This window comes from Caretta caretta, chromosome 6 (assembly GCF_965140235.1).
Source record: "Caretta caretta isolate rCarCar2 chromosome 6, rCarCar1.hap1, whole genome shotgun sequence".
NCBI classification, from domain to species: domain Eukaryota; kingdom Metazoa; phylum Chordata; order Testudines; family Cheloniidae; genus Caretta; species Caretta caretta.
The window spans coordinates 30,909,589-30,929,839 of NC_134211.1; the positions used below are offsets into that span (position 1 = coordinate 30,909,589).

General features: G+C 41.2%; 1 protein-coding gene across 3 annotated transcripts in view; it reads left to right on the forward strand.

Moving 5' to 3' along the window:
- The first annotated feature begins 5,049 nt into the window (after positions 1-5,049).
- COPB1 (coat protein complex I subunit beta 1) overlaps positions 5,050-20,251 on the forward strand; it is a 37,963-nt gene continuing 22,761 nt past the window's right edge. The window contains exons 1-6 of one of the 3 annotated variants that reach the window (XM_075129387.1): positions 5,050-5,161; positions 11,996-12,146; positions 15,044-15,273; positions 17,812-17,981; positions 18,727-18,841; positions 19,923-20,015. In XM_075129387.1, the coding sequence (XP_074985488.1) occupies positions 12,056-12,146; positions 15,044-15,273; positions 17,812-17,981; positions 18,727-18,841; positions 19,923-20,015 (699 nt within the window). In that variant the 5' untranslated portion in view covers positions 5,050-5,161; positions 11,996-12,055. Of the gene's footprint in view, positions 5,162-7,562; positions 7,684-11,995; positions 12,147-15,043; positions 15,274-17,811; positions 17,982-18,726; positions 18,842-19,922; positions 20,016-20,251 lie in introns of those variants that run through there. The other 2 variants (XM_075129388.1, XM_048855511.2) reach the window with 2 other exon arrangements.

Consider the following 20,251-nt stretch of genomic DNA (forward strand, 5'->3'; position numbering starts at 1 on the left):
GTAAGATAATACCTTTTATTGGACAAACTGCTGGTGGAAGGTACAAGCTTTCAAGCAGCACTGAACTAGGTTGTATCTTCCACCCAACAGAAGATGGTCCAGTAAAAAACCATTACCTTACTTCTTGTGTCTCATGAATTAAGTTTTCTGTTTTGTCAACTGCTTGCAGGATCTCATGGTGATTTTTCAGGCATTTCCTCAACAATAATAGTACTACTACTGAGGGAATTCTGTGCCAAAAAATTAAATACTCTGCACGCAAAATTTTAAAATTCTGCAAATTTTATTTGTCAAAATAACAATCACTATTTTCAATTATTTTGGTAATTTATTTCAAAATACTTGTTAGCAAATAATTGAAAATGGTGTGATTATATAATTTTGAAAACTGAAATTTGCAGACTTTTATTTTTTTAAATTTTTAGTATAGAATTCCCTCAAGAGTACCAGGGTTCTGTGTGGTGCAATCTGGGTGTGGACAGCTCGGTGAAGGTGTTGGGTCACCCTCAAAGTTAAATAAGTATGATAGAATTATAATTATGTAGTAGTAGAAATAAAGATATACAAAAGAGTATATAGGTATTGTAAAAAGGTATGAACATCAGTTCCATGCTGTTGAATTTCACTCTGTAACAAATGCAAGGCCAAAGTGCTAATTATTTCAGGCCAGTACAGGACTAAGAGTGTGCTGGAAAGTGATAAGAACTTTGAGGAAAAATGCTGTTCTCTAAAACAACACCCTGGTGCTCTTCCCCACGGGGGGGGGGGGGGGGGGCCCTTGTCATGCCTATGTAAATCTTGTTTCGCAAAGAGGGAAAAATAGATAGTGGGATAAAACTTGTTAAGAGTCATAGGTTGTGTTGTGAAGTAAAAGAATGAATGATGAGCCTGAAGCAGGGAAATAATTGGATAGTAAATGGTGCCAGCCTAATCCTAAGAATTTCAACCTTGATATTGATGGTCCGAAGAATATGCAAAGTGGAGATAACCGGATGACCCTCGGAGGGTGAACCGTAATCCACCTAAAACGAACGCATCAAGGAAGAACAAGAAGATAACACCTAGCCGTCATGGATGTACCACCTGCTGATTGATGGTCATCTTAATTGTAAATTCAGCATGATGAAGCAACTTCCATAGACTTGTACTGAACCAGAGACCTATAAAAACTGGTGTTAGCCGATGGCCAAAGATGTTTGGTGAGGTGCCAGCTATGCCCGTTTTATACCAAGCGTTTGCCCCCGTGGAGGCGGCACAACTCAACGCTAGGCTCTTAGTACTCTCACCTAATGGCCAGGCTTTATAGCCGAAACGGCTGAGGTTCTTTAATTGTGTTGGCTGCTTTACAGTAAACCAGAGAAACAAGTCAGGCTTATGCACAAATGGTTACCAAAATTTATTAAACTAGATTCTAATCATGTGGTTACAAAATTGCTAGTGCCTACTTATTTAAATGTAGAGACGTTACACACACAAACAAGTTACAAAACTGAAGCCACAATCCCAAAGAAAGAAAACAAAGTATAGAGCTCTATTTCAAAATATGTGTACACTAAAGATAGGAGATCAGGTGTGGGTGCTTCTTACCCTCCTTGCATCTCTCGATTCCAGCGGTGCCAAGCCAGGATCGGTCACTCAATTCCGCGGAAAGACGAATAAGGGACAAGGCTTAGGGACCCTCTTAGCTGCAGAAGCCTTGGGAGGCTGTCACTTATCTGACCAGCAGATAGATAGTGAAAAGCACTCAAAAATCATGGTGCTGTAGGTCCCGTACTTATACCTCTGTACTCCTTTATTCTCTTTCTCCTTTCTTATGCCAAATTGGGGCTGGTCTGTGTGGGTGATGCCAGCTCTCGCAAGAGTAGTTTACACTTGCAAGGGAGAGAAACAATAAGTTTTGACTACTGGACATTCCTTTTATTAGGGTAAATATTTTCCCACCTAGGATGTTGGGCTGTGTGCATCACGCTATTTAGTAGGGGCTAAGAGCCATGTCTGTCACAGCTTCTCTGTTTGCTGTGAGCCTAATCGTTGTATATGTTCCCAGAGGCACATTGTAGCAGCACACCTGTGCTTCTCACAGTTTCAAAGGCTGTGCTGGAATTGACGTTAAGTGCCCTGTTGTTTTGGCTCCCTTGTGTTCCCAGCAATGCTGGTCTGAGGGGGGGGCTGTCTGTCTGGCTGCAACTGGGTCCAGGGACTGTGTTCTTTGAGTCTGGTTCTATGACCACCCTCCAGGAGCATCAGATTGCCAGAAACGTGGCAATTTGCCTTGTCCCTCTTACAAAATCCTGTTGGTATCATTTTCATTAGTGTAACAGAGGCAGGGTGGTTTTGATTTAAATCACTAGTCAGGAAGACTCTATTTAATCATGGATTTCTACATAAAAGTGCATTCTTGTTGGTTGTTATAACCTTAATACATATTCTTCACAACTCACAGATAGATGTAGGTTTCATTTTTAGAAGGTACACACAATACATTTTTAACTGATTTATTTTGAAAACTCTTGAGATTAGTTTTACAGCTGTATCAGAAAATGAATGATTGGTTATTTCATTTACCAAAGGTAACTGAAGCAGATATGAAGTCATTGGGAGGTGAACTATCACCAATTCAACAGGTTAATTATTAATATTTGGAGGATTTTCTTGCCATGCTGTATTAGGAGGAGAACATCACCAGACAGACATTTAAATTGTTTTATTTAAAACAATGTTATGTATTCTGGATTTTTTTCTTCAACAGCAAACGTATTTTAACAAAACAAGCATATTAATTTTTGAATTTAATTAAACATTCACGTTTTTTAAAATCAGGTTTGTTTTTGTTAAAATTGTTTTAAACTAAACTAGGTAAATGAAATATTTAAAAAAAATAAAGCAACTACAGCAGCAGATCAACACGAGAAACTTAAAATATTGGCTTCTGTAGCTAACTCAGTCGTCTTCATCTTCATTTTCCTGTTAGTTCATAATCTGGAAAAGGAAAAACAAGCTTTCCTGCTTTTTCAGGTCCCAAACAATTTCTCAATTTGGAATGAATTAGTCCAAAGGAAGAAAATATTCTTCCTACACTGGGAGGAGAAGCTACTGCTGTTAAAAGTGAGATTATCACTTCAACCGTCTCTGAATGCAAGTGCTTAAGTGACTTCCACCAGTTCACTGGGACTTTCTTTAAAACAACATTAGCAAACATATATTTCTTGAATGGTTCTTACTCCCAAAGTGGGTCTCTTTTACAGCCTGCTGCCATTATAGGTTTTCCCTTCTAGTGAGAGAATGGTAGATCTCAAATCAATGAAGGCTGCACTCAGAAAGACCTCAATGAAGGCTGCACTCAGAAAGACCTCAAGACTTCTAGAATATGCTGCTCAAACAGCTTCACTTCTGTTTCTACTGCCTGTCCCTCCCTTCTCACATTTATCTCCAGACTTCTTCTCATTGTCCAGATCTATTCCACCCCCAACAATCTTCTATTCATGGAACTTTTTGAAATTTTGCACTTTTAGAGAGAGGTCAGGGATTGACTCTGTGTACACAAATTTGCAGAGGGACAGTAGGGTTGAGGTCTATTACCTCTCTATATATTTATTTTAAAACGTTTTTGCTGTTATCTCTGCAGTTACAAATCCAGTCTGAGAACTGCAGAACTAAGCATCTCTGATGGTCTGAAGCATCTCTTTTAGACTGAGCACTCAGTTCCAGTGGGTAGATGGAAAGATTAACCTAAATAATCTATACAGAAGCCCGTGGAACCCAATAAGATTGGGTCCCTAATCCATGAACTAGTGGAACTCATTTACAAAACTTTTCTTAAACATTACATGAATATATTGTCTCATAGCATAGAATTAGAATTTATAATCCCTGTTCCATGATGCAATATCTTTAAGTTATAATGTATCTTAATTAAAACAATCTTTAGATAGTTTTCTTCAAAAAGCATTTTATCCAAAAAATCAGATTTTTAAAATATTTTTTTAAATTGATCTACCCTGAGAGGGAGGATCTAGGTGCACAGGGGCTCGGTGTGGGGTTCTGGGTGCAGGGGGCATGGGACTCTGCAAGGGAGTCCAGGTGAAGGCAGTTGGGGGGGGGTAGGGGAAGTATAGTATGATGGTGTAAGAGACAGTGAATGCACACAGTATTAACTACTATGATTTGGATCCATGTGATTCATCCACTATTCTGTTGTTGCTGGCCTCCTCCATGCAGAGGTAAATACCCTCCTCACTGAACATGACAAATCTTTACCTTACCCGGTTGCGGGGGCAGGAGGGGTCAGTCCCCTCTTTTCATGTACTAGGTATAAATATACCTGCTACTGTATTTTCCACTCCATGCATCTGCCCAAATAAATTAGTCTCTAAGGTGCCACAAGGCCTCCTCGTTGTTTTTCCCGGAAATGTTTCCCTTCCTGATTTGGCCCAGGGCAGATCTGATCGCTGACAGAGACCGAGTAGTCAGGCTGCGTGCGACGTGTGACCCAAGGAGGCTCAGCCATCGCGGACAGCGCGCTGCCTAGCTCGCAGGCCGACTGGCCCAGCTCTGACCGGCGCCTGTGGCGAGCTGTGTGGCGCACACAATGTGTCCAACGGGGCTTGTTCCCCGTTCTGCAGCAGCGGCGTTCAGGCCTAGTCACGAGTTCCATTAGCAGCCGGCGGCTCCAGCTGCCGGCCGGGGCCCAGCACGTCCCCAGCGCCGGGCTGGTCTAAACGCGCGGCCTCTGTCTTCCACGCCGCGGGGGTGAGCTCCAGCCGCCTGCCCGGGGCGGGCCCCGCGCTCTGCCCAGCCCGGCCAAGGACACCCGGGGGGCAGTGACGTGGCTGTCTCGTGGCCACCTGCCAGGGCCAGGACGGCGGCGGCGCGGACGGTCAGGGGTCACCGTCACGCGGCGAGTGAGGGCTGCGCGCGGGGCTGGGGCTAGCCCATTCAAACGCGCCGGCCCCTCCCATCCCGCGCGGGGTGCGCGCGCTGGAGCCCCTTGTTGTGCGCTGCTTCGTACGGAGGAGGCGTGTCCTACTACGGCCGCCGTACTACCGATGTGGTCCGTCACTGTCGCGCGGAGGGGTTCCACGTCAGCCACAGCCGAGCAGCGGGCACAGCCGGGAGGGAGACGGGGCTGGAGGGGGCCTGCCGCGGGCAGCACGGGAGGCAGGTACAGCGCCTACGGCGGCTGCGGAGTGTGGAGGGCGCGAACTCCTGCGCTGGGCCCGTGTCGCCCTGAGGGCCGCGGCCGGAGACTGGCCCCCGCCCCCATTCTGGAGCCAGCGGCCTCGCCCTGGTCTCGACGGGCACCAGCCTGCCCTGGGCCGCTCCTGCGGCCTCCCGGGCAGTCCGGGCTGGGCTGCGGGGGTGGGAGCCGTTCCCCTGGGCGGGCAGCCGGTCCGGGCCCTGCTCTTGGGGGTCCCCGGGGGTTGCGGTCGCCGTGCAGCCGACGAGTCAGCGGGTAGCGCGGCCCGCTGCGTCGGGACCCCCGGGTTCTCTTCCTCGGTCCGCCACCGATTTGTTTCGTGACCTGTGAGGCAGTCGCGGAGCCATCGGGCCGGGTCTGTGCAGTGCTAGGGAGGCTCCCGGGGAGGTGATGCAGAGAAGTTTAAACTTCAGGCCGCCCCCATGCGATTGGCTTTGACCCTCTGGACTCCTAGTACAGTTAACTGGGGTTTCCCGCGGGTAGGGTGACCAGACAGCAAATGTGAAAAATTGGGACGGGGGGGGAATAGGAGACTAAAAAGAAAAAGACCCAAAAATCGGGACAGTCCCTATAAAATCGGGACATCTGGTCACCCTACTCACGGGCGCTGAGGCTGCCTGCCCAAAACTCATTGCAGGGTCGGGGTGTGAGATTGCAGCTTTACTTTATGATTTCTTTTCACCTTTGCTAAAAATTCTCATTCTTTTTGGACTGAAACTTTCTGTGTCAAATAAAATTGTGGAAAGTTTCAACAAAGATCCATTCCACTAATTGATTGTTTTCTTTCTGGGTTCTTAAACCTATGTTTTTTTTTTTTGTTATGGTTATTTAGCAGTATTGTTAAATCTATGGAGTCAATGTGAATACAAGGACAATGAAAAGTTATATTTATATATATTAAACCTTTATTTCTATTTACTATTTAAGTTTCTCATTTTGTAGACATATATTTGGATAGCTTTGTGCTGGAGCATTCCCACTGAAGTCAGTGGCAAATGCATTTGCAGGTTTGCGGCCATGGCTGTAGCCGTTCATCTTTCTCCCCCCCCCCCCTTAAAAATTAGGAAAAATGTGAAATAAAAACCATTGAACTTTAAAACTTTGAACTAATTATGTGGCTAATTCTCATCAAGGAATAGTCACTTGGAAAAATGAACAGAGAACTTTTTGAACTGATGCTGTAAGCAATTATAAATTTGCCTTGCATTCTTGATAGATGTTTTTATCCTGTATCTTCGGAGCAGTGACTTTTAAAATAAGTGAAGTTGCTGAAAAAAACAGTTATACAGCTCTATAGTTCTAGGGCTATGGTTTAGGGCAGGGGTTCCCAAAGTTGGTTCGCAGCTTGTTCAGGGTAAGCCCCTGGCGGGCCGCGAGACGCTTTGTTAACCTGAGCGTCCGCAGGTACGGCCGCTCCCAGTGGCCGCAGTTCGCCGTTCCCGGCCAATGGGAGCTGCGGGAAGCGGCGTGGGCTGGGCCACTGCTTCCCGCAGCTCCCATTGGCCGGGAATGACGAACCGCGGCCACTGGGAGCGGCCATACCTGCTGACGCTCAGGTTAACAAAGTGTCTCGCGGCCCGCCAGGGGCTTACCCTGAACAAGCCGTGAACCAAGTTTGGGAGCCCCTGGTTTAGGGCAATGGTTCTCAACCAGGGGTGTGTGTATCCCTGGGGGGTGTGCAGAGGTCTTCCAGGGTGGGTATATCAACTCATCTAGGTATTCGCCTAGTTTTACAACAGGCTACATAAAAAGCACTAGCAAAATCAGTACAAACTAAAATTTCATACAGACAATGACTTGTTTATACTGTTCTGTATATTATACACCAAAATATAAGTATAATATTTATATTCCAATAGGTTTATTTTATAATTACATGGTAAAAATGAAGAAGTAAGCAATTTTTTAGTAATAGTGCTCTGTGACACTTGTATTTTTATGTCTGATTTTGTGAGCAAGTGGTTTTGTGAGGTGAAACTTGGGGGTACACAAGACAAATCAGAGTCCTGAAAGAGGTGCAGTAGTCTGGAAAGGTTGGGAGCCCCTAGTTTAGGGTATGTAGTGTAGAGTTGTAGTTAACAGATTTGTGCAAAAGAGAATTGCACAGCTCCATAGTATGCAGCTTTGTTCTCAGTTTAAAAATAAAAGAGTTAAATGCAAAAATCTGTGTTCATGAAATGTTAACACTGAAAACCTAAAATGAATAAAATCAAGAAGTGCAACAATTATGATTCTTACACTCAACTCTTAAGAATTTTCAGCACTTGTGAAATGTTTTATATTGGCAAACTGTTTTATGTACACTGATCAACAATACCTGATTATACCTTCCATGAAGCCTCACATGATTCTCAAGACATTTACAGGCTTGTAACTGGTGTGAGCAGAGTCATTGTGGAGACCACGTAGAAGTTATAAGCACTGCCTGCGTATTTTGTGGAGCTTATGATGACCATGAGCACCATGTTTCAAATTTCTCAAAATGAGTAAGTTCCAGCAGGTGAACTCAGTGGGTGTACAGGGTCACACGGACAGTTGGCATTAATGTAGTCCATTATTATAGTTCTGATGCAGCTTTAACTTGTTAACAGACCTTCAGACTTAATGCATTATGGAACCTAGTGCTCCAAATAGGAACTACCAAAGAAGGCTCCCTTTCTCTTATTACTAAATGCTTATGTAACAGTGGGAGCTCTGACAGAGCTTAGCAAATTTGACACGCTGAAGTTCTGGAGGAATGCTCATATTAGTAGGTTTTTTTTTTTAACGAGTAGTTGAATTTGATCAGTTTAAACAAGTTTTAAATCTGTATCTTCGTACTTTTCTTTATATGTGATGGGAAAGACCTAGTCAAGGGCCAAAAAGTCAGGCAAACCTTGCCATCACCCACATGCAGATATTCCTAAAGTTTATCCTAAAGAGTTTCAACTTGTCACCAGGGTCAGAAAGAGATTCTTCTCTCTCTCTCTTCCTTCCTCCCCCCCCCCCCCATGTATTATGGAAGAGGTTTGTTTTGTTTTTTTTAAATCTTCTTGTGAAGCATCAGGAGGTGGCCATGTCTGGAGAGGGGACGTTGGGGGTGGGGGTCGTCCAGGGTTCTGCATAACATCGAGCATCCTCTCAGGTGCTTGGCTGGCTGGTTCGGGCTCACGTGCTCAGGATCTAACTGATCACCAGATGTGGGAGCAGGAGGGAATTTCCCCCCAAGTCACATTGGCAGTGACATTGGGATTTTTGCCTTCCTCTGCAGCATATGGGTGCAGCTCGCTTGCTAGGACTATTTGGGTATATCTCAACCGTTTCCCTGCCAATAGAACATAAGAATGGCCATACTGGGTCAGACCAATGGTCCATCTAGCCCAGTATTCTGTCTTCTGACACTGGCCAATGCCAGGTGCTTCAGAGGGAATGAACGGAACAGGTAATCATCAAGTGATTCATCCCCTGTTGCCCATTCCCAGCTTCTGGCAAACAGAGGCTAGGGGCACTTCAGAGCATAGTTTTGTATCCCTGCTCATCTTAGCTAATAGTCATTGGTAGACCTATTCTCCATGAATTTATCTAGTTCTTTTTTGAACCCTGTTACAGTCTTGGCCTTCACAACATCCTCTGTCAAAGAGTTCCAAAGGTTGATTGTGCGTTGTGTGAAGAAATACTTTCCTTTTGTTTGTTTTAAACCTGCTGCCTATTAATTTAATTTGGTGATCCCTAGTTCTTGTGTGATGATGAGGAGTGAATAACACCAAGCTGAAAAGTCCCAATCTTATTAATCTCTACTCATATGGAAGCTGTTCCACACCCCTAATCATTTTTGTTGCCCTTTTCTGTACCTTTTCCAATTCCAAAATGTCTTTTTTTTTAGATGAAGTGACGAGATCTGCATTCAGTATTCAAGAAGTGGGTGTACCACGGATTTATATAGAGACAATATGATATTTTCTGTCTTATTATCTGTCCCTTTCTTAATGATTCCCAACATTCTGTTAGCTTTTTTTGACTGCCGCTGTACATTGAGTGGATGTTTTCAGAGAACTATCCACAATGACTCCAAGATCTCTTTCTTGAGTGGTAACAGCTAATTTAGACCCCCACCATTGTATATGTATAGTTGGGATTATGTTTTCCAGTGTGCATTACTTTTAGTTTATCAGCATTGAATTTTGTGTGCCATTTTGTTGCTCAGTCACCCAGTTTTGAGAGATCTCTTTGTAGTTAAATTCAAAGCAGACTATCCTTAGCAGTTTTGTATCATCTGCAAATTTTGCCACCTCCATTGTTTACCCCTTTTTCCAGATCATTTATGAATATGTTGAATAGTACTGATGGGAGGACAGATCCCTGGGGGACACCACTATTTATGTGTGTCTATTCTGAAAAATGACTATTTTTTCCTGCCATTTGTTTCCTATCTTTAAACTGGTTACGCATCCATGAGAGGACCTTCCCTTTTATTTCATGACAGCTTACTTTGCTTCAGAGCCTTTGGTGAGGGACTTTGTCAAAGGCTTTCTGAAAATCTAAGTAAACTATATCCCCTGGATCACACTTGTCCACATGCTTGTTGACCCCCTCAAAGAATTCTAGTTTGATGAGGCATAATTTCCCTTTACAAAAATTATGTTGACTCTTCCCCAACAAATTGTGTTCATCTATGTGTCTGATAATTCTGTTCTTCACTATAATTTCAACCAGTTTGCCTGGTACAGAAGTTAGACTTACCAGCCTGTAACTGCCAGGATCATCTCAGGAGCCTTTTTTAAAAAATGGCATCACATTAGCTATCCTCAAGTCATCTGGTACAGAAGATGATTTGAATGATAAGTTACATATCACAGTTGGTAGTTCTGCAATTTTGAGTTCCTTCAGAACTCTTGGGTGAATACCATCTGGTCCTGGTGACTTATTCTGTTTAATTTACCAATTTGTTCCAAAACCACCTCTAATGACACCTCAATCTGGGACAGTTCCTCAGATTTGTCATCTAAAAAGAGTGGCTTGGGTTTGGGAATCTCCCTCACCTACTCAGTCGTGAAGACCTATGCAAAAAATTCATTAAGTTTCTTGCAGTGGCCTTATTTTCCTTGAGTGCTCCTTGGTCCCTCCTATTTTCATAGTCTAGTCACCTATGGGCTGTAATACTTTGATCTCATTTCAGTTGCTGGATTAGTGTGCGGGGTGCTTGTTAGTATTGGTGGCCTGTGCTGTAGGAAGTCAGACTAAATGATCCTTCTGCCCTTAAACTCTGACTCGTTCGCACCCGTTTTCACATATTTATAACTTCCTGATATATTATGCTTTGGGGCTCAAATGATCAAGTTTACTACTCTGTTAGTGGCTAAAAATCTCATACTGTATAGCATGCTTAATAAATATTAAAATAGACAGTCACAAAACTCCATAGTAAAGGGTATATTTCAATTTCCATTTTGAGACCAATTCTGAACTACTTGCATACAACTTCCAGGAAAAAAAAGCTACTTTTCTGCATAAATTTGTCATGGGTAATCTCTACCCAGAGAATTCTTAAGTTTGAAATTAATTGAACAGATGGTTACAAAATATTGGAAAAGTGACAGTTTTCATTTAAAAAGAATCTCTTAATTAAAACATTACTATGTAAAGCTTCAAACTTGTTTTATGTATGAGTTCTTAATAAGAACGAGTGAAAAGGACTTTTCTTACACCAAAAATGCTCAGTTATTACAGGGTGATCTCCAATATGTGTTCTGATTTTTGTGAAAGGCCTAACAAACATTACAAGTTTCACTCTCCTAATTTAAGGTTATAGCTTCACAGGATAGTTAGCTTCTCTCAAGTTAGCTTAGCCCAAGTGAGAGCTTCATATTGCAAAGCAATTCATATTTGGATGCTGTTCCAGAACTTCATCCCTCTGATGGTTAGAAACCTTCTAATTTCCAGCCTGGATTTGTTCATGGCCAGTTTATATGAATATTCTTGTGCCAACATTTTTCATTTAACGTAAATAGCTTTTTACTCTCCCTGGTATTTACCTGTCTAATGTATTTATAGAGAGCAATCATACACCTTTCAGCCGCCTTTTTGCTAGAGTAAACAAGACTGGCTCTTCTTTCCAGTGATCACAGAAGTGTGGGACTGGAAGATACCTCAACAGATCATTTAGTCCAGTCCGCTGCACTCATTGCAAGAGTACATAATAACTAGACCATTCCTGACAGGTGTTTGTTTAACCTGTTCTTAAAAGCCTCCAATGACGGAGATTCCATAACTGCCCTCAGCAGTTTGTTCCAGTTTAAATTAAATTAACTTGTTTCAGTAGTTCTTCTTTACACTTGTTTCAGTTTAAATGAATCTTTAAAGGGTTAAAGGAAATAGTTTTGTAATCTTAGTTATAGTATTTGTTACTATTTTATTTACTATTATACTTTGCTCTTACAGCACTCTTCATTCATAGATCTGAAAGTGTTTTGCATCTTCATACTCAATCCACTAGACCCTAGCTGTCCCTATAAAACTTGTTCATTAATATCTAAGTAGTTCACATGTTCATTAGAATTTTGCATATTACTTTTTCTTTGGGGATTTTGCATACTTATTTTAACATTTTAATACACTATTAATAAGAACATTTATAAAGTGAAAGGAGATCTAACTCTTTGGGGAGAGGTTTTGAATAATGTAGTTTAGAAGTCCTTTAAATCCAAATTTTTAGAGAAATTGAGTATTTAATATTTTTGTGGAAATTGCAATAGCATACTTTTGTGCTGTTTGTTATCTAGTTATTAACAAGTTCCATTAATTTCATTTTGTTTTTTCTAGAGTGCCTGATATTTGTCGGAAGTAGTTCTTCTATTAAGAAAGTATTTGTGACCAAGAACAATGACCGCTGCAGAGAATGTATGTTATACGTTGATTAATGTTCCAATGGATTCAGAACCACCATCTGAAATCAGCTTAAAAAATGACCTAGGCAAGTAATGTACTTTATGGCTAACAGGCTATTCAGTTTTACTTGAATTAACACTTGTTTTTCTTTCTCATTATATGATAACCTTTAATGTAATACTTACTGTAAAATATAAAACCAATCTCTCTTAAACTAATTGCTTTTATAGTTATTTTAAAAAGTACATAACTGTAATATTATGTTTAAATAAACTTAATTTGGTAATTGAAAAATTTAACCTTTATCCATAACATTACTATTCTAAGTCCAGTAAAAAGGTAGTCGGGATACAGACCTGTACTTAAGCATGGGAGTTCAGTGGGACTACTCACTCACTTAAATACTTTGCTGAATTGAGGCCCTAGTTGGTGAATATAGGATCTAAAGCACCTATCAGAATATGCCTTACAATTTAAAAGCAAGAAATCTTGGGACAAAGTTATCATTCTGTTTTATGACTTGAATACTTCTCAAGTATCCTAAGACCTGTTTGAGGATGGGAAATAGAGAGAGGTTACTTCATGGTAAAGCCTTCGTTTTGGCCACTCAAATAAAAATTCAATCCACTAAGTAAACTGTCTCCTATGCATAAAAAGGTAAAACGTAATACCTTTCTGTATTTCATGTATGTAGAAAGATAGTACTTCCTATTGAGGTCAGTGAGAGTCAAAGTAGTCCTACAATGCAGATTTCAAGGAGAGTTCCTGTTTGCAAGTTCTGTTCTACCACATAACATGTTGGAATACTTCAACCAGTCTGAAAGCAGAGAAAGGAAAGAGTAGAATACCTCCAAAAACCACTTGAAATAATTAACATTTCCAAAGCCAGTAGAACTCTAGTAACCATTTCCTCCCCATAATTCAATAATACCTACATTAGTATGTGTTGGGTCAGAAGTCTGTCCATTGCAAAATAAATGTCTGATGGCCCTAGCAATCTCTGCTAATTAAATACTGATGTATACAGCAGTCTGAGAATTTAGGTTTGCTGGATTAATGTTAGATTTTGAAACTTGAGGGAATATTTCCTCTGTTTACAGTGTTTTGGTAGTAACTGTCCACTAATGACCTGTCATTTATATAGATCCTATCTTGATTGTATCTGAGCAAGTCTGTCTTTTTGTGTCTGTTAACTCTCTCTCTCTTTTCCTATATATGTAGTACATGTTTGTGCTCGGGTAGATTTAATAAGGAATGCACTGACCGACTGGAGTTCTTAAGTTTTTGCTGCTTTGTAGTTCAGTACATATTGCCAGTACTAGTGCATTCTTACTAACTCAGAGGTTACTCCTGAGGGCATTCTGCCCCCCAAAATTAAAAATTATGCACACAATAGTTTAAAATTCAGCAAATTTTATTTGCTAAACAAATGTGGATGCTCCAGCATGATGTTGTGGAACACAGGCTACTGGCTGCACAGAGGTGGGAAATCACTGTGCAGCTCCCCCGTCCCTGGGACATGGACTCAGCGATGAGGCTGCACTCAACCCTGACACAGCGCAAGGACTGGGCTTGCCCCAGAAATACCCCTTGGCCCTGCCTCTCTGTGCCAGGCACACTACGTGTGGGCAGGCAGTCTCAACAAGGCAGGATCCAAGGGTCGAGGAGCTTAGTGTTGGGGGGAATCCAGGTGTGGGTTGAGAGGGTTCTATGTGAGGCAGTCTGGGTGTGGGTGGCTCAGTGGGGGATCTCGATGCACAGGGGCTTGTTTAGGGGTTCTGGGTGCAACAGTAATGGGACTCTGCAGGAGGGGTCCAGGTGAGGCTTGGGGTGGAGAGGTCTGGGCGTAGCGAGGTAGTCTTGATGTGGGAGGGTCAGTGGGAGGTCCAGATGCTGGGGGGAGTAGGGCTCAGTGGGATGGGGATCCAGGTGCAACTCTTTGGGGCTCAGTGGGGTGGGGATCTGGGTGCAGGTGGCTCGTCAGAGTGGTCTAGGTGCAGGGGGAGTGAGACTCATGGGGGGGTTCTGATTGCGGGGTATGTGGCTTGGCAGGACGGTCTGGATGAGGGGATATGGATGCACGGGGGATGGAGGAGCAGCAGCTCCCTGTAGAGGGGTCCCTCCCCATGCAGCTGAGGAGTGATAGGCGCAAGAAGCGGGGAGAGGGGCAGTTTGCAGAGCTTCCGGCAGCTGGGGGAGAAATCTGAGGGTGGGTCTGACCCAGCCCCAGATGTCGTGCAGGGGAAGAGGAAGTCCCATCCTCCCCTGCCCAGCCGGGACTAGCAGCTGAGCCTGGTGCAGGGTAGGAGCCACCAGCCTAGTCTTTCCCAGTCCCGCCCCTCTGCCCCACAGTGATTTAAGTCTCTGCTGGCTGCCCTCAGCACCCAAAACATACTGCTGGGGAGGATTGCTTGACCATTCTTGTGGCTTCCCTTTGCTTCCCCATCAAAGTCATTTTTTTGTGAGAAAGCAAAGAAGTCTGCAGGGGACATAAATTCTGTGCATACCCAGTGGTGCAGAATTCCCCCAGAAGTAATTGGTGCCTATGCAAGAATGACTGCAACACCATAATGCTTTGTGATTTCCTGGTGTGAATATGGTCTGTCAGTAATGAAATTCCCTTCATTAGAGCTGTGTAGTGGAATTAACTGAGCTTCATTGGATGCTAAATTACAGCTGTATTTATTAAACCTCCCATGCTCGTTTTTTTATTCTCTTAAATTTAGGAGTATGAATTCATTAGCATACTCTTTAGCACAGTCTGGTCCTGGTCTTTGACTAGGACTCCTAGATGCTATGGTAATACAAAAAAGATAATAATGTGGTGGTGTCCTGAGGGGCAAGGTTTATATTTGCTGGAGATCAATATTTCTGTTAGATTGTTTTAACAAGCCTTGATTATTTAAGTAATTCTGGGAGCGCCTGTTACTTTGTCACTTTCTGTAATTGCTGTGCTTTTGAACTCCTCCTTCCCTCTACCAGAAAAAGGAGATGTAAAGTCCAAGACAGAGGCCTTGAAGAAAGTAATTATCATGATCCTGAATGGTGAAAAACTACCTGGACTTCTGATGACTATTATTCGTTTTGTACTGCCTCTTCAAGATCATACCATCAAAAAACTGCTGTTAGTCTTTTGGGAGATAGTTCCGAAGACCACTCCGGATGGCAAACTGTTGCAAGAAATGATCCTTGTATGTGATGCCTATAGAAAGGTAAACATGTTTGTTTATTCTGTGTTTTTATGCCCTATCACCCTTGTATCTGATCGATCTCTACATAAAGCATATCCAGGTAATATAATATTTTGATCCAAATGAGTAGATGCACTGCATTCTTTTCCTCAGTGACCTAACCACTCTAACTTAATGGGTCAGAGTTGAGGAATTGCCAGCCGGAAGATCTGTTGCCAAGAAAATACAAACACTTTCAGTTATGCCTAAACAAAGATGTGCACTGTCTGCTTTCTAGCAGGAGTGGAGCTGAGTGGTGAGGACCAACCCTGTTACCTTTTCCTGTGATATCTTCTCTGGGGATTAACAGTGTTGATGCAATTGTTATCAGGGAGTATAAAAGGGATAAGTTATCTTTGAAATAACTCTATCCTATGCTATTTAGGACTTCACAGATGGTAACCAGCACCTTCAGTTATACCTGGACATGAAATTGCAGCACACATGTCCATGTGTAATACGTAGTTATCAATTTGTCTTACCTTCTAAAAGATGGCATATGTGTCTGGTCTAGCTGGAGCATTCAGGTAGCCCTGGATAGAGTTAGTTGTTTTTATGTAGTTAAGTGCTAAAGGCATGGACTGTTGTGGCATGCTCTGCATCTGAGACAAAAGGTTGTAATTTCTTGGCCAGTTGCAGATAAAAGTTGATGTTTCTGGCCATTGCTGATATCTTTTGTCTTATGTAGTGTTGTTGTAGCCATGCTGGTCTCAGGGTTTTAGAGAGACAAGGTGGGTGAGGTAATATCTTTTATTGGACCAGCTTCTGTTGGTGAGAGACAAGTTTTCAAGCTTACAGAGACCTGAAGAATTTTATGTAAGCTCAAAAGCTTCACTCTCTCACCAACAGAAGTTGGTCCAATAAAAGATGTTACCTCACTCACCTTGTGTCTCTAATATCCTTTGTATTAATCAGATCTAGCCTGTGAGCTAGTTTTTGTCCACTCACTGGAAGTTCCAGGAAATAGCTCTGTTGAGATAATTGAAAAAGAGGCATACACCTGATCATCATAGTGGTTTTAATGTTTCCCTCTGTGGCTTGACAAACACTGAATAAAAGAGTCCTCAATTTTGCACCCTGTGGGATTCCATTGGTGAGAAACAATGAGAAAATACTGATTAGTGTGACAGACAGTGGTTTCAGCACATTAGTTGCCCAATGTCAAATGTCAAAACATTTTTATAGACATTGCAAAAAGTTTTAAGAAGGGATTAGAAAGAAGGCAAGGCATTATGGGGGACTCCTCCCATACAAAGTGGGAGCATGAGAGAAAGCATGAAAGTTTACAGAAATGTAATGAGTGGACAGTGAAGGCTGGCATCATCGGCAGAGCAGAAGTGGGATGCCATCTCAAGATCAGTGGCATAGGACTAATAGAATCAACCTGTATTTCTGACCTTTATCCATCTTTTTGAGGAGACTGACTGCTGACATCACTAGATTCTGTGGCATGTCCAGGTTTGAGACCAAACTGAATATGGTCCAAAAAGGAGGATATTGGATGCTGCTAGATTTTGGCATTCTGTCACCTATCCTTCAGAAAGAGTTCAGAAATTGGCAAGTTTGTTTGAGCGGGGACCAGATCCTCCTGTGTTTAAGGGTGGTCACAACTTGCCTTCCCTCAAGGAGACATTATTTATAGCTATCAATAAAGAGCACAAACATTTTACACTTGGAGGGTCATAACTTCAGCTTGCTGAATGAGCATTTCTCTTCCAGTGCATTTGAAATTTACTGTTCTGAAACTGTTGGAAGAGACTGCCCATTCATTCTTTTTTGCACTGATGTTACTGCTTTGGTGCCACTGAGACTGTCCTGAATCTGATTAACATTATCCTTGAAAAATGGTGAGAGAACTTCACTATCAGAAACATTTGACTTTGAGATCTAGTTGACAGTCTGGAGGAACACAATGGCATTGCTAGACCACACTCTTTCCAATGAAATCTTCAAATTATGAAAATATGGACAGTCAGTTACTTTTCCTAGGCTTTTTTTTAATTGCCATTTTCAACTCGGAATAATGTAGTAATGTAGTGAATCATTCAGCATGGTTGCCACTGGGTCTGAAACACTTTAGGAATTTGCTTGTTTTTGTTGATAAGGAAAAATAACTATATTGGAACCCTACAAGTAGCAGTAAAAGCTTAAAAACTTGAGCCCAAGTAGTGTAGCAATGCCACCGAGGCGTCTGGGTGTTTACCATTTATAACGAGTAGTACCAAACTTGCCTTTATGTTTTGGTTTTGGACATACAGATTTCCCTTATTCCACTTTCTCCACTGAAGAGAGAAAGATCTGTTATCCCATATGTGGCAATGGTTCTAAATCTATATATAGGGTGTAAAATAAAATAATCTCTCCTATATCTCAATAGCTGCTAGTTTAATTACAAAGTTGAGAGTTTATCAGTCATTTTAGCTCTAGTTCAGAGGGCAAATGGTTACCAGCAGGGGAAATTGTAAAATGGTAAAACTTGGTATTTCAGCAAACACAAATACTTTACTTTTCTTGTTTTAGGATCTTCAGCACCCCAATGAATTTATCCGGGGTTCTACTCTTCGTTTTCTTTGCAAGCTGAAAGAAGCAGAATTACTGGAACCTTTGATGCCAGCTATTCGTGCATGTTTAGAACATCGTCACAGCTATGTGCGCAGAAATGCAGTCCTGGCAATCTACACAATTTACAGGTAAAAACTGTGAATTATTTAAACCTTTGGACCCAAGAGGCCCAGGCTAATGTCAGTGGATTTCACCTGGAAAGTCCTGATAGAAAAGGAGGCTAATATGAGATTCATTGGAATTTTATTTTTGATCCTGCTTAATTCAGTAGGCTTAGAATATATAGTACCTTTTACCACTACAGCTTTGTCAAATATAACTAAGGCCCTGATCCTGCAAGCCACTTTGAGTGGGCAAACCTCTGCACCTGCCCAGAGCTCCACTGAAATCCGCTTAGTTTAGGTTGTTGGGAATGAAGATTGTACAGCTGCTGTGAATACATAGAAAGTGGGACAACTTTCGGCTAATTTTATTTTTATTTTTTTTAAATTAAGTAGTACAACGTTATGATTTAGTTATATATGCAGTAGCATATATATTGTTATATATGCAGTAGCAGTAATGTGAAAGTTGTTTTCAAATGAAAACTGTATTTGTGTGATTGAATAATACAAATAAACTAAAATTAAACCAAAACCATTGAGGGAGGGAGGTCTTAGTTACCAGAGTAACAAGCAATAATTCAATAAATATGAATGAATGGATGTAAGGAATATACACACTTTTTAACATAAGTGCACAAAGGATTTTGAACAAAAAAATACAGATCCTTCACATTTTAAACATTTATGTAGAACACATGCAGTTAAGTATTTAGCTATATCACTCTGTTTACCTTTCTTACATTTTTCCCCCAAAATGTTTTTTTAAAAGAAACTTTGAACATCTTATACCTGATGCTCCTGAATTGATCCATGATTTCCTGGTGAATGAGAAAGATGCAAGCTGCAAAAGAAATGCATTTATGATGCTAATTCATGCAGATCAGGTAAAATTGGTTGTCTTAATTCTCTCATGGTTCTGATATTTTCCTTAAGATTATTTTTGAACATCTAGTTAATGACTGACTAACCTGTTGTTTGATTTGTTAGTGGTGTAAATTTCAATTTTCACTTTTGCATAAAATAGGTGCAATTTAGTTAACCATGAAAATTATAAACTAGAACTGAAATATTTCATTGGTAATAAAAAATACATGGTACAGAAATTTGAGGTAGGAAAGCTCTCAGGTCATGCAAAAGAATACATATCATTTACTGGTTGCTTATTCAGAATATGAATTTACACTGGCTTCCAACATTATTTTTGCAGAAACAGCTTAATAAGTAAAGCATTAAAGTTTCCCTGGCTTCTGCAGTTCTGTCCATCTCTGTCTTGCCGGGGATTTTCAGGGTTTTTAAGAGTGTGAAATCTCTAAACGTAGAGCTAATGGAGCTATTTGTAAACGATTTGATATGGCAGATGTTTTAATACAACAAATATGCCTCTCTGCCTCCCTTATTTAAAGACCGTTCATAGATTTGGGAAGTATTTGGAAATGTTGAAGAAGATGAAGAAGAAGGTAAGTGAGGCCTTAACACCTTTCTGTTTTCAAACGGTGCAGTCCCCTTATGTGGAAGGGAGATACACTGGCACTGAGAGGCATAATCATTTTTAGCCATATGAAGATTTGCCACATTACCTACCATTTTGTAACGTATATTAGCTATTTATTTCTCAAATGACATTTTCAATCTTGGCTCAGAAGCCTTTTGCCTCATTTGCTCAAAAATTGAAATATTTGTTATGCAGCAATAATGTTTTGGTTATAAGGGGTTTTGACCTATTTGCTTGGTTGGCGGCAAATAATTGTGTGAAGATAATGCTCTTTAGGGCCTAAATAAATTCATTATTTTGTAATTTTATTTTTGTATATTGTTTTATGGGCTGTTCTAAAAGAGTAAGTTGAATGTAGCAGAAGGAATAATCTGTGCTTTTTATTTTTATATTGTGATCATTTTGTTAAGTTTTAATACAGATTCTAGTCTTTCAAGTAATCTGAATGGTTTGTTTTTATTTTATTTCCATAGGATCGAGCTTTGGATTATTTGAGTACCTGCATAGACCAAGTCCAGACATTTGGTGACATTCTTCAGCTGGTTATTGTTGAACTAATTTACAAGGTATGGGGAAATGACTGCAGTCATTTAAACAAATGTGTGTTTTCACTCTATTTTGAAAAAATACAGTTCAGAAAGGTTGGCTGGATAGTGAGATGTTTCATAACTAGAAATCTAGTCTTAAATGAGCAGCTAGTCCATTTGGGAATGATGACTCATTGTTTAGCTGAACTGGATATAATTTCTCTTAAAAGCAATGGACTGGTCGAGCTTAGAAGATGCAAGCTAATGCAATGAAA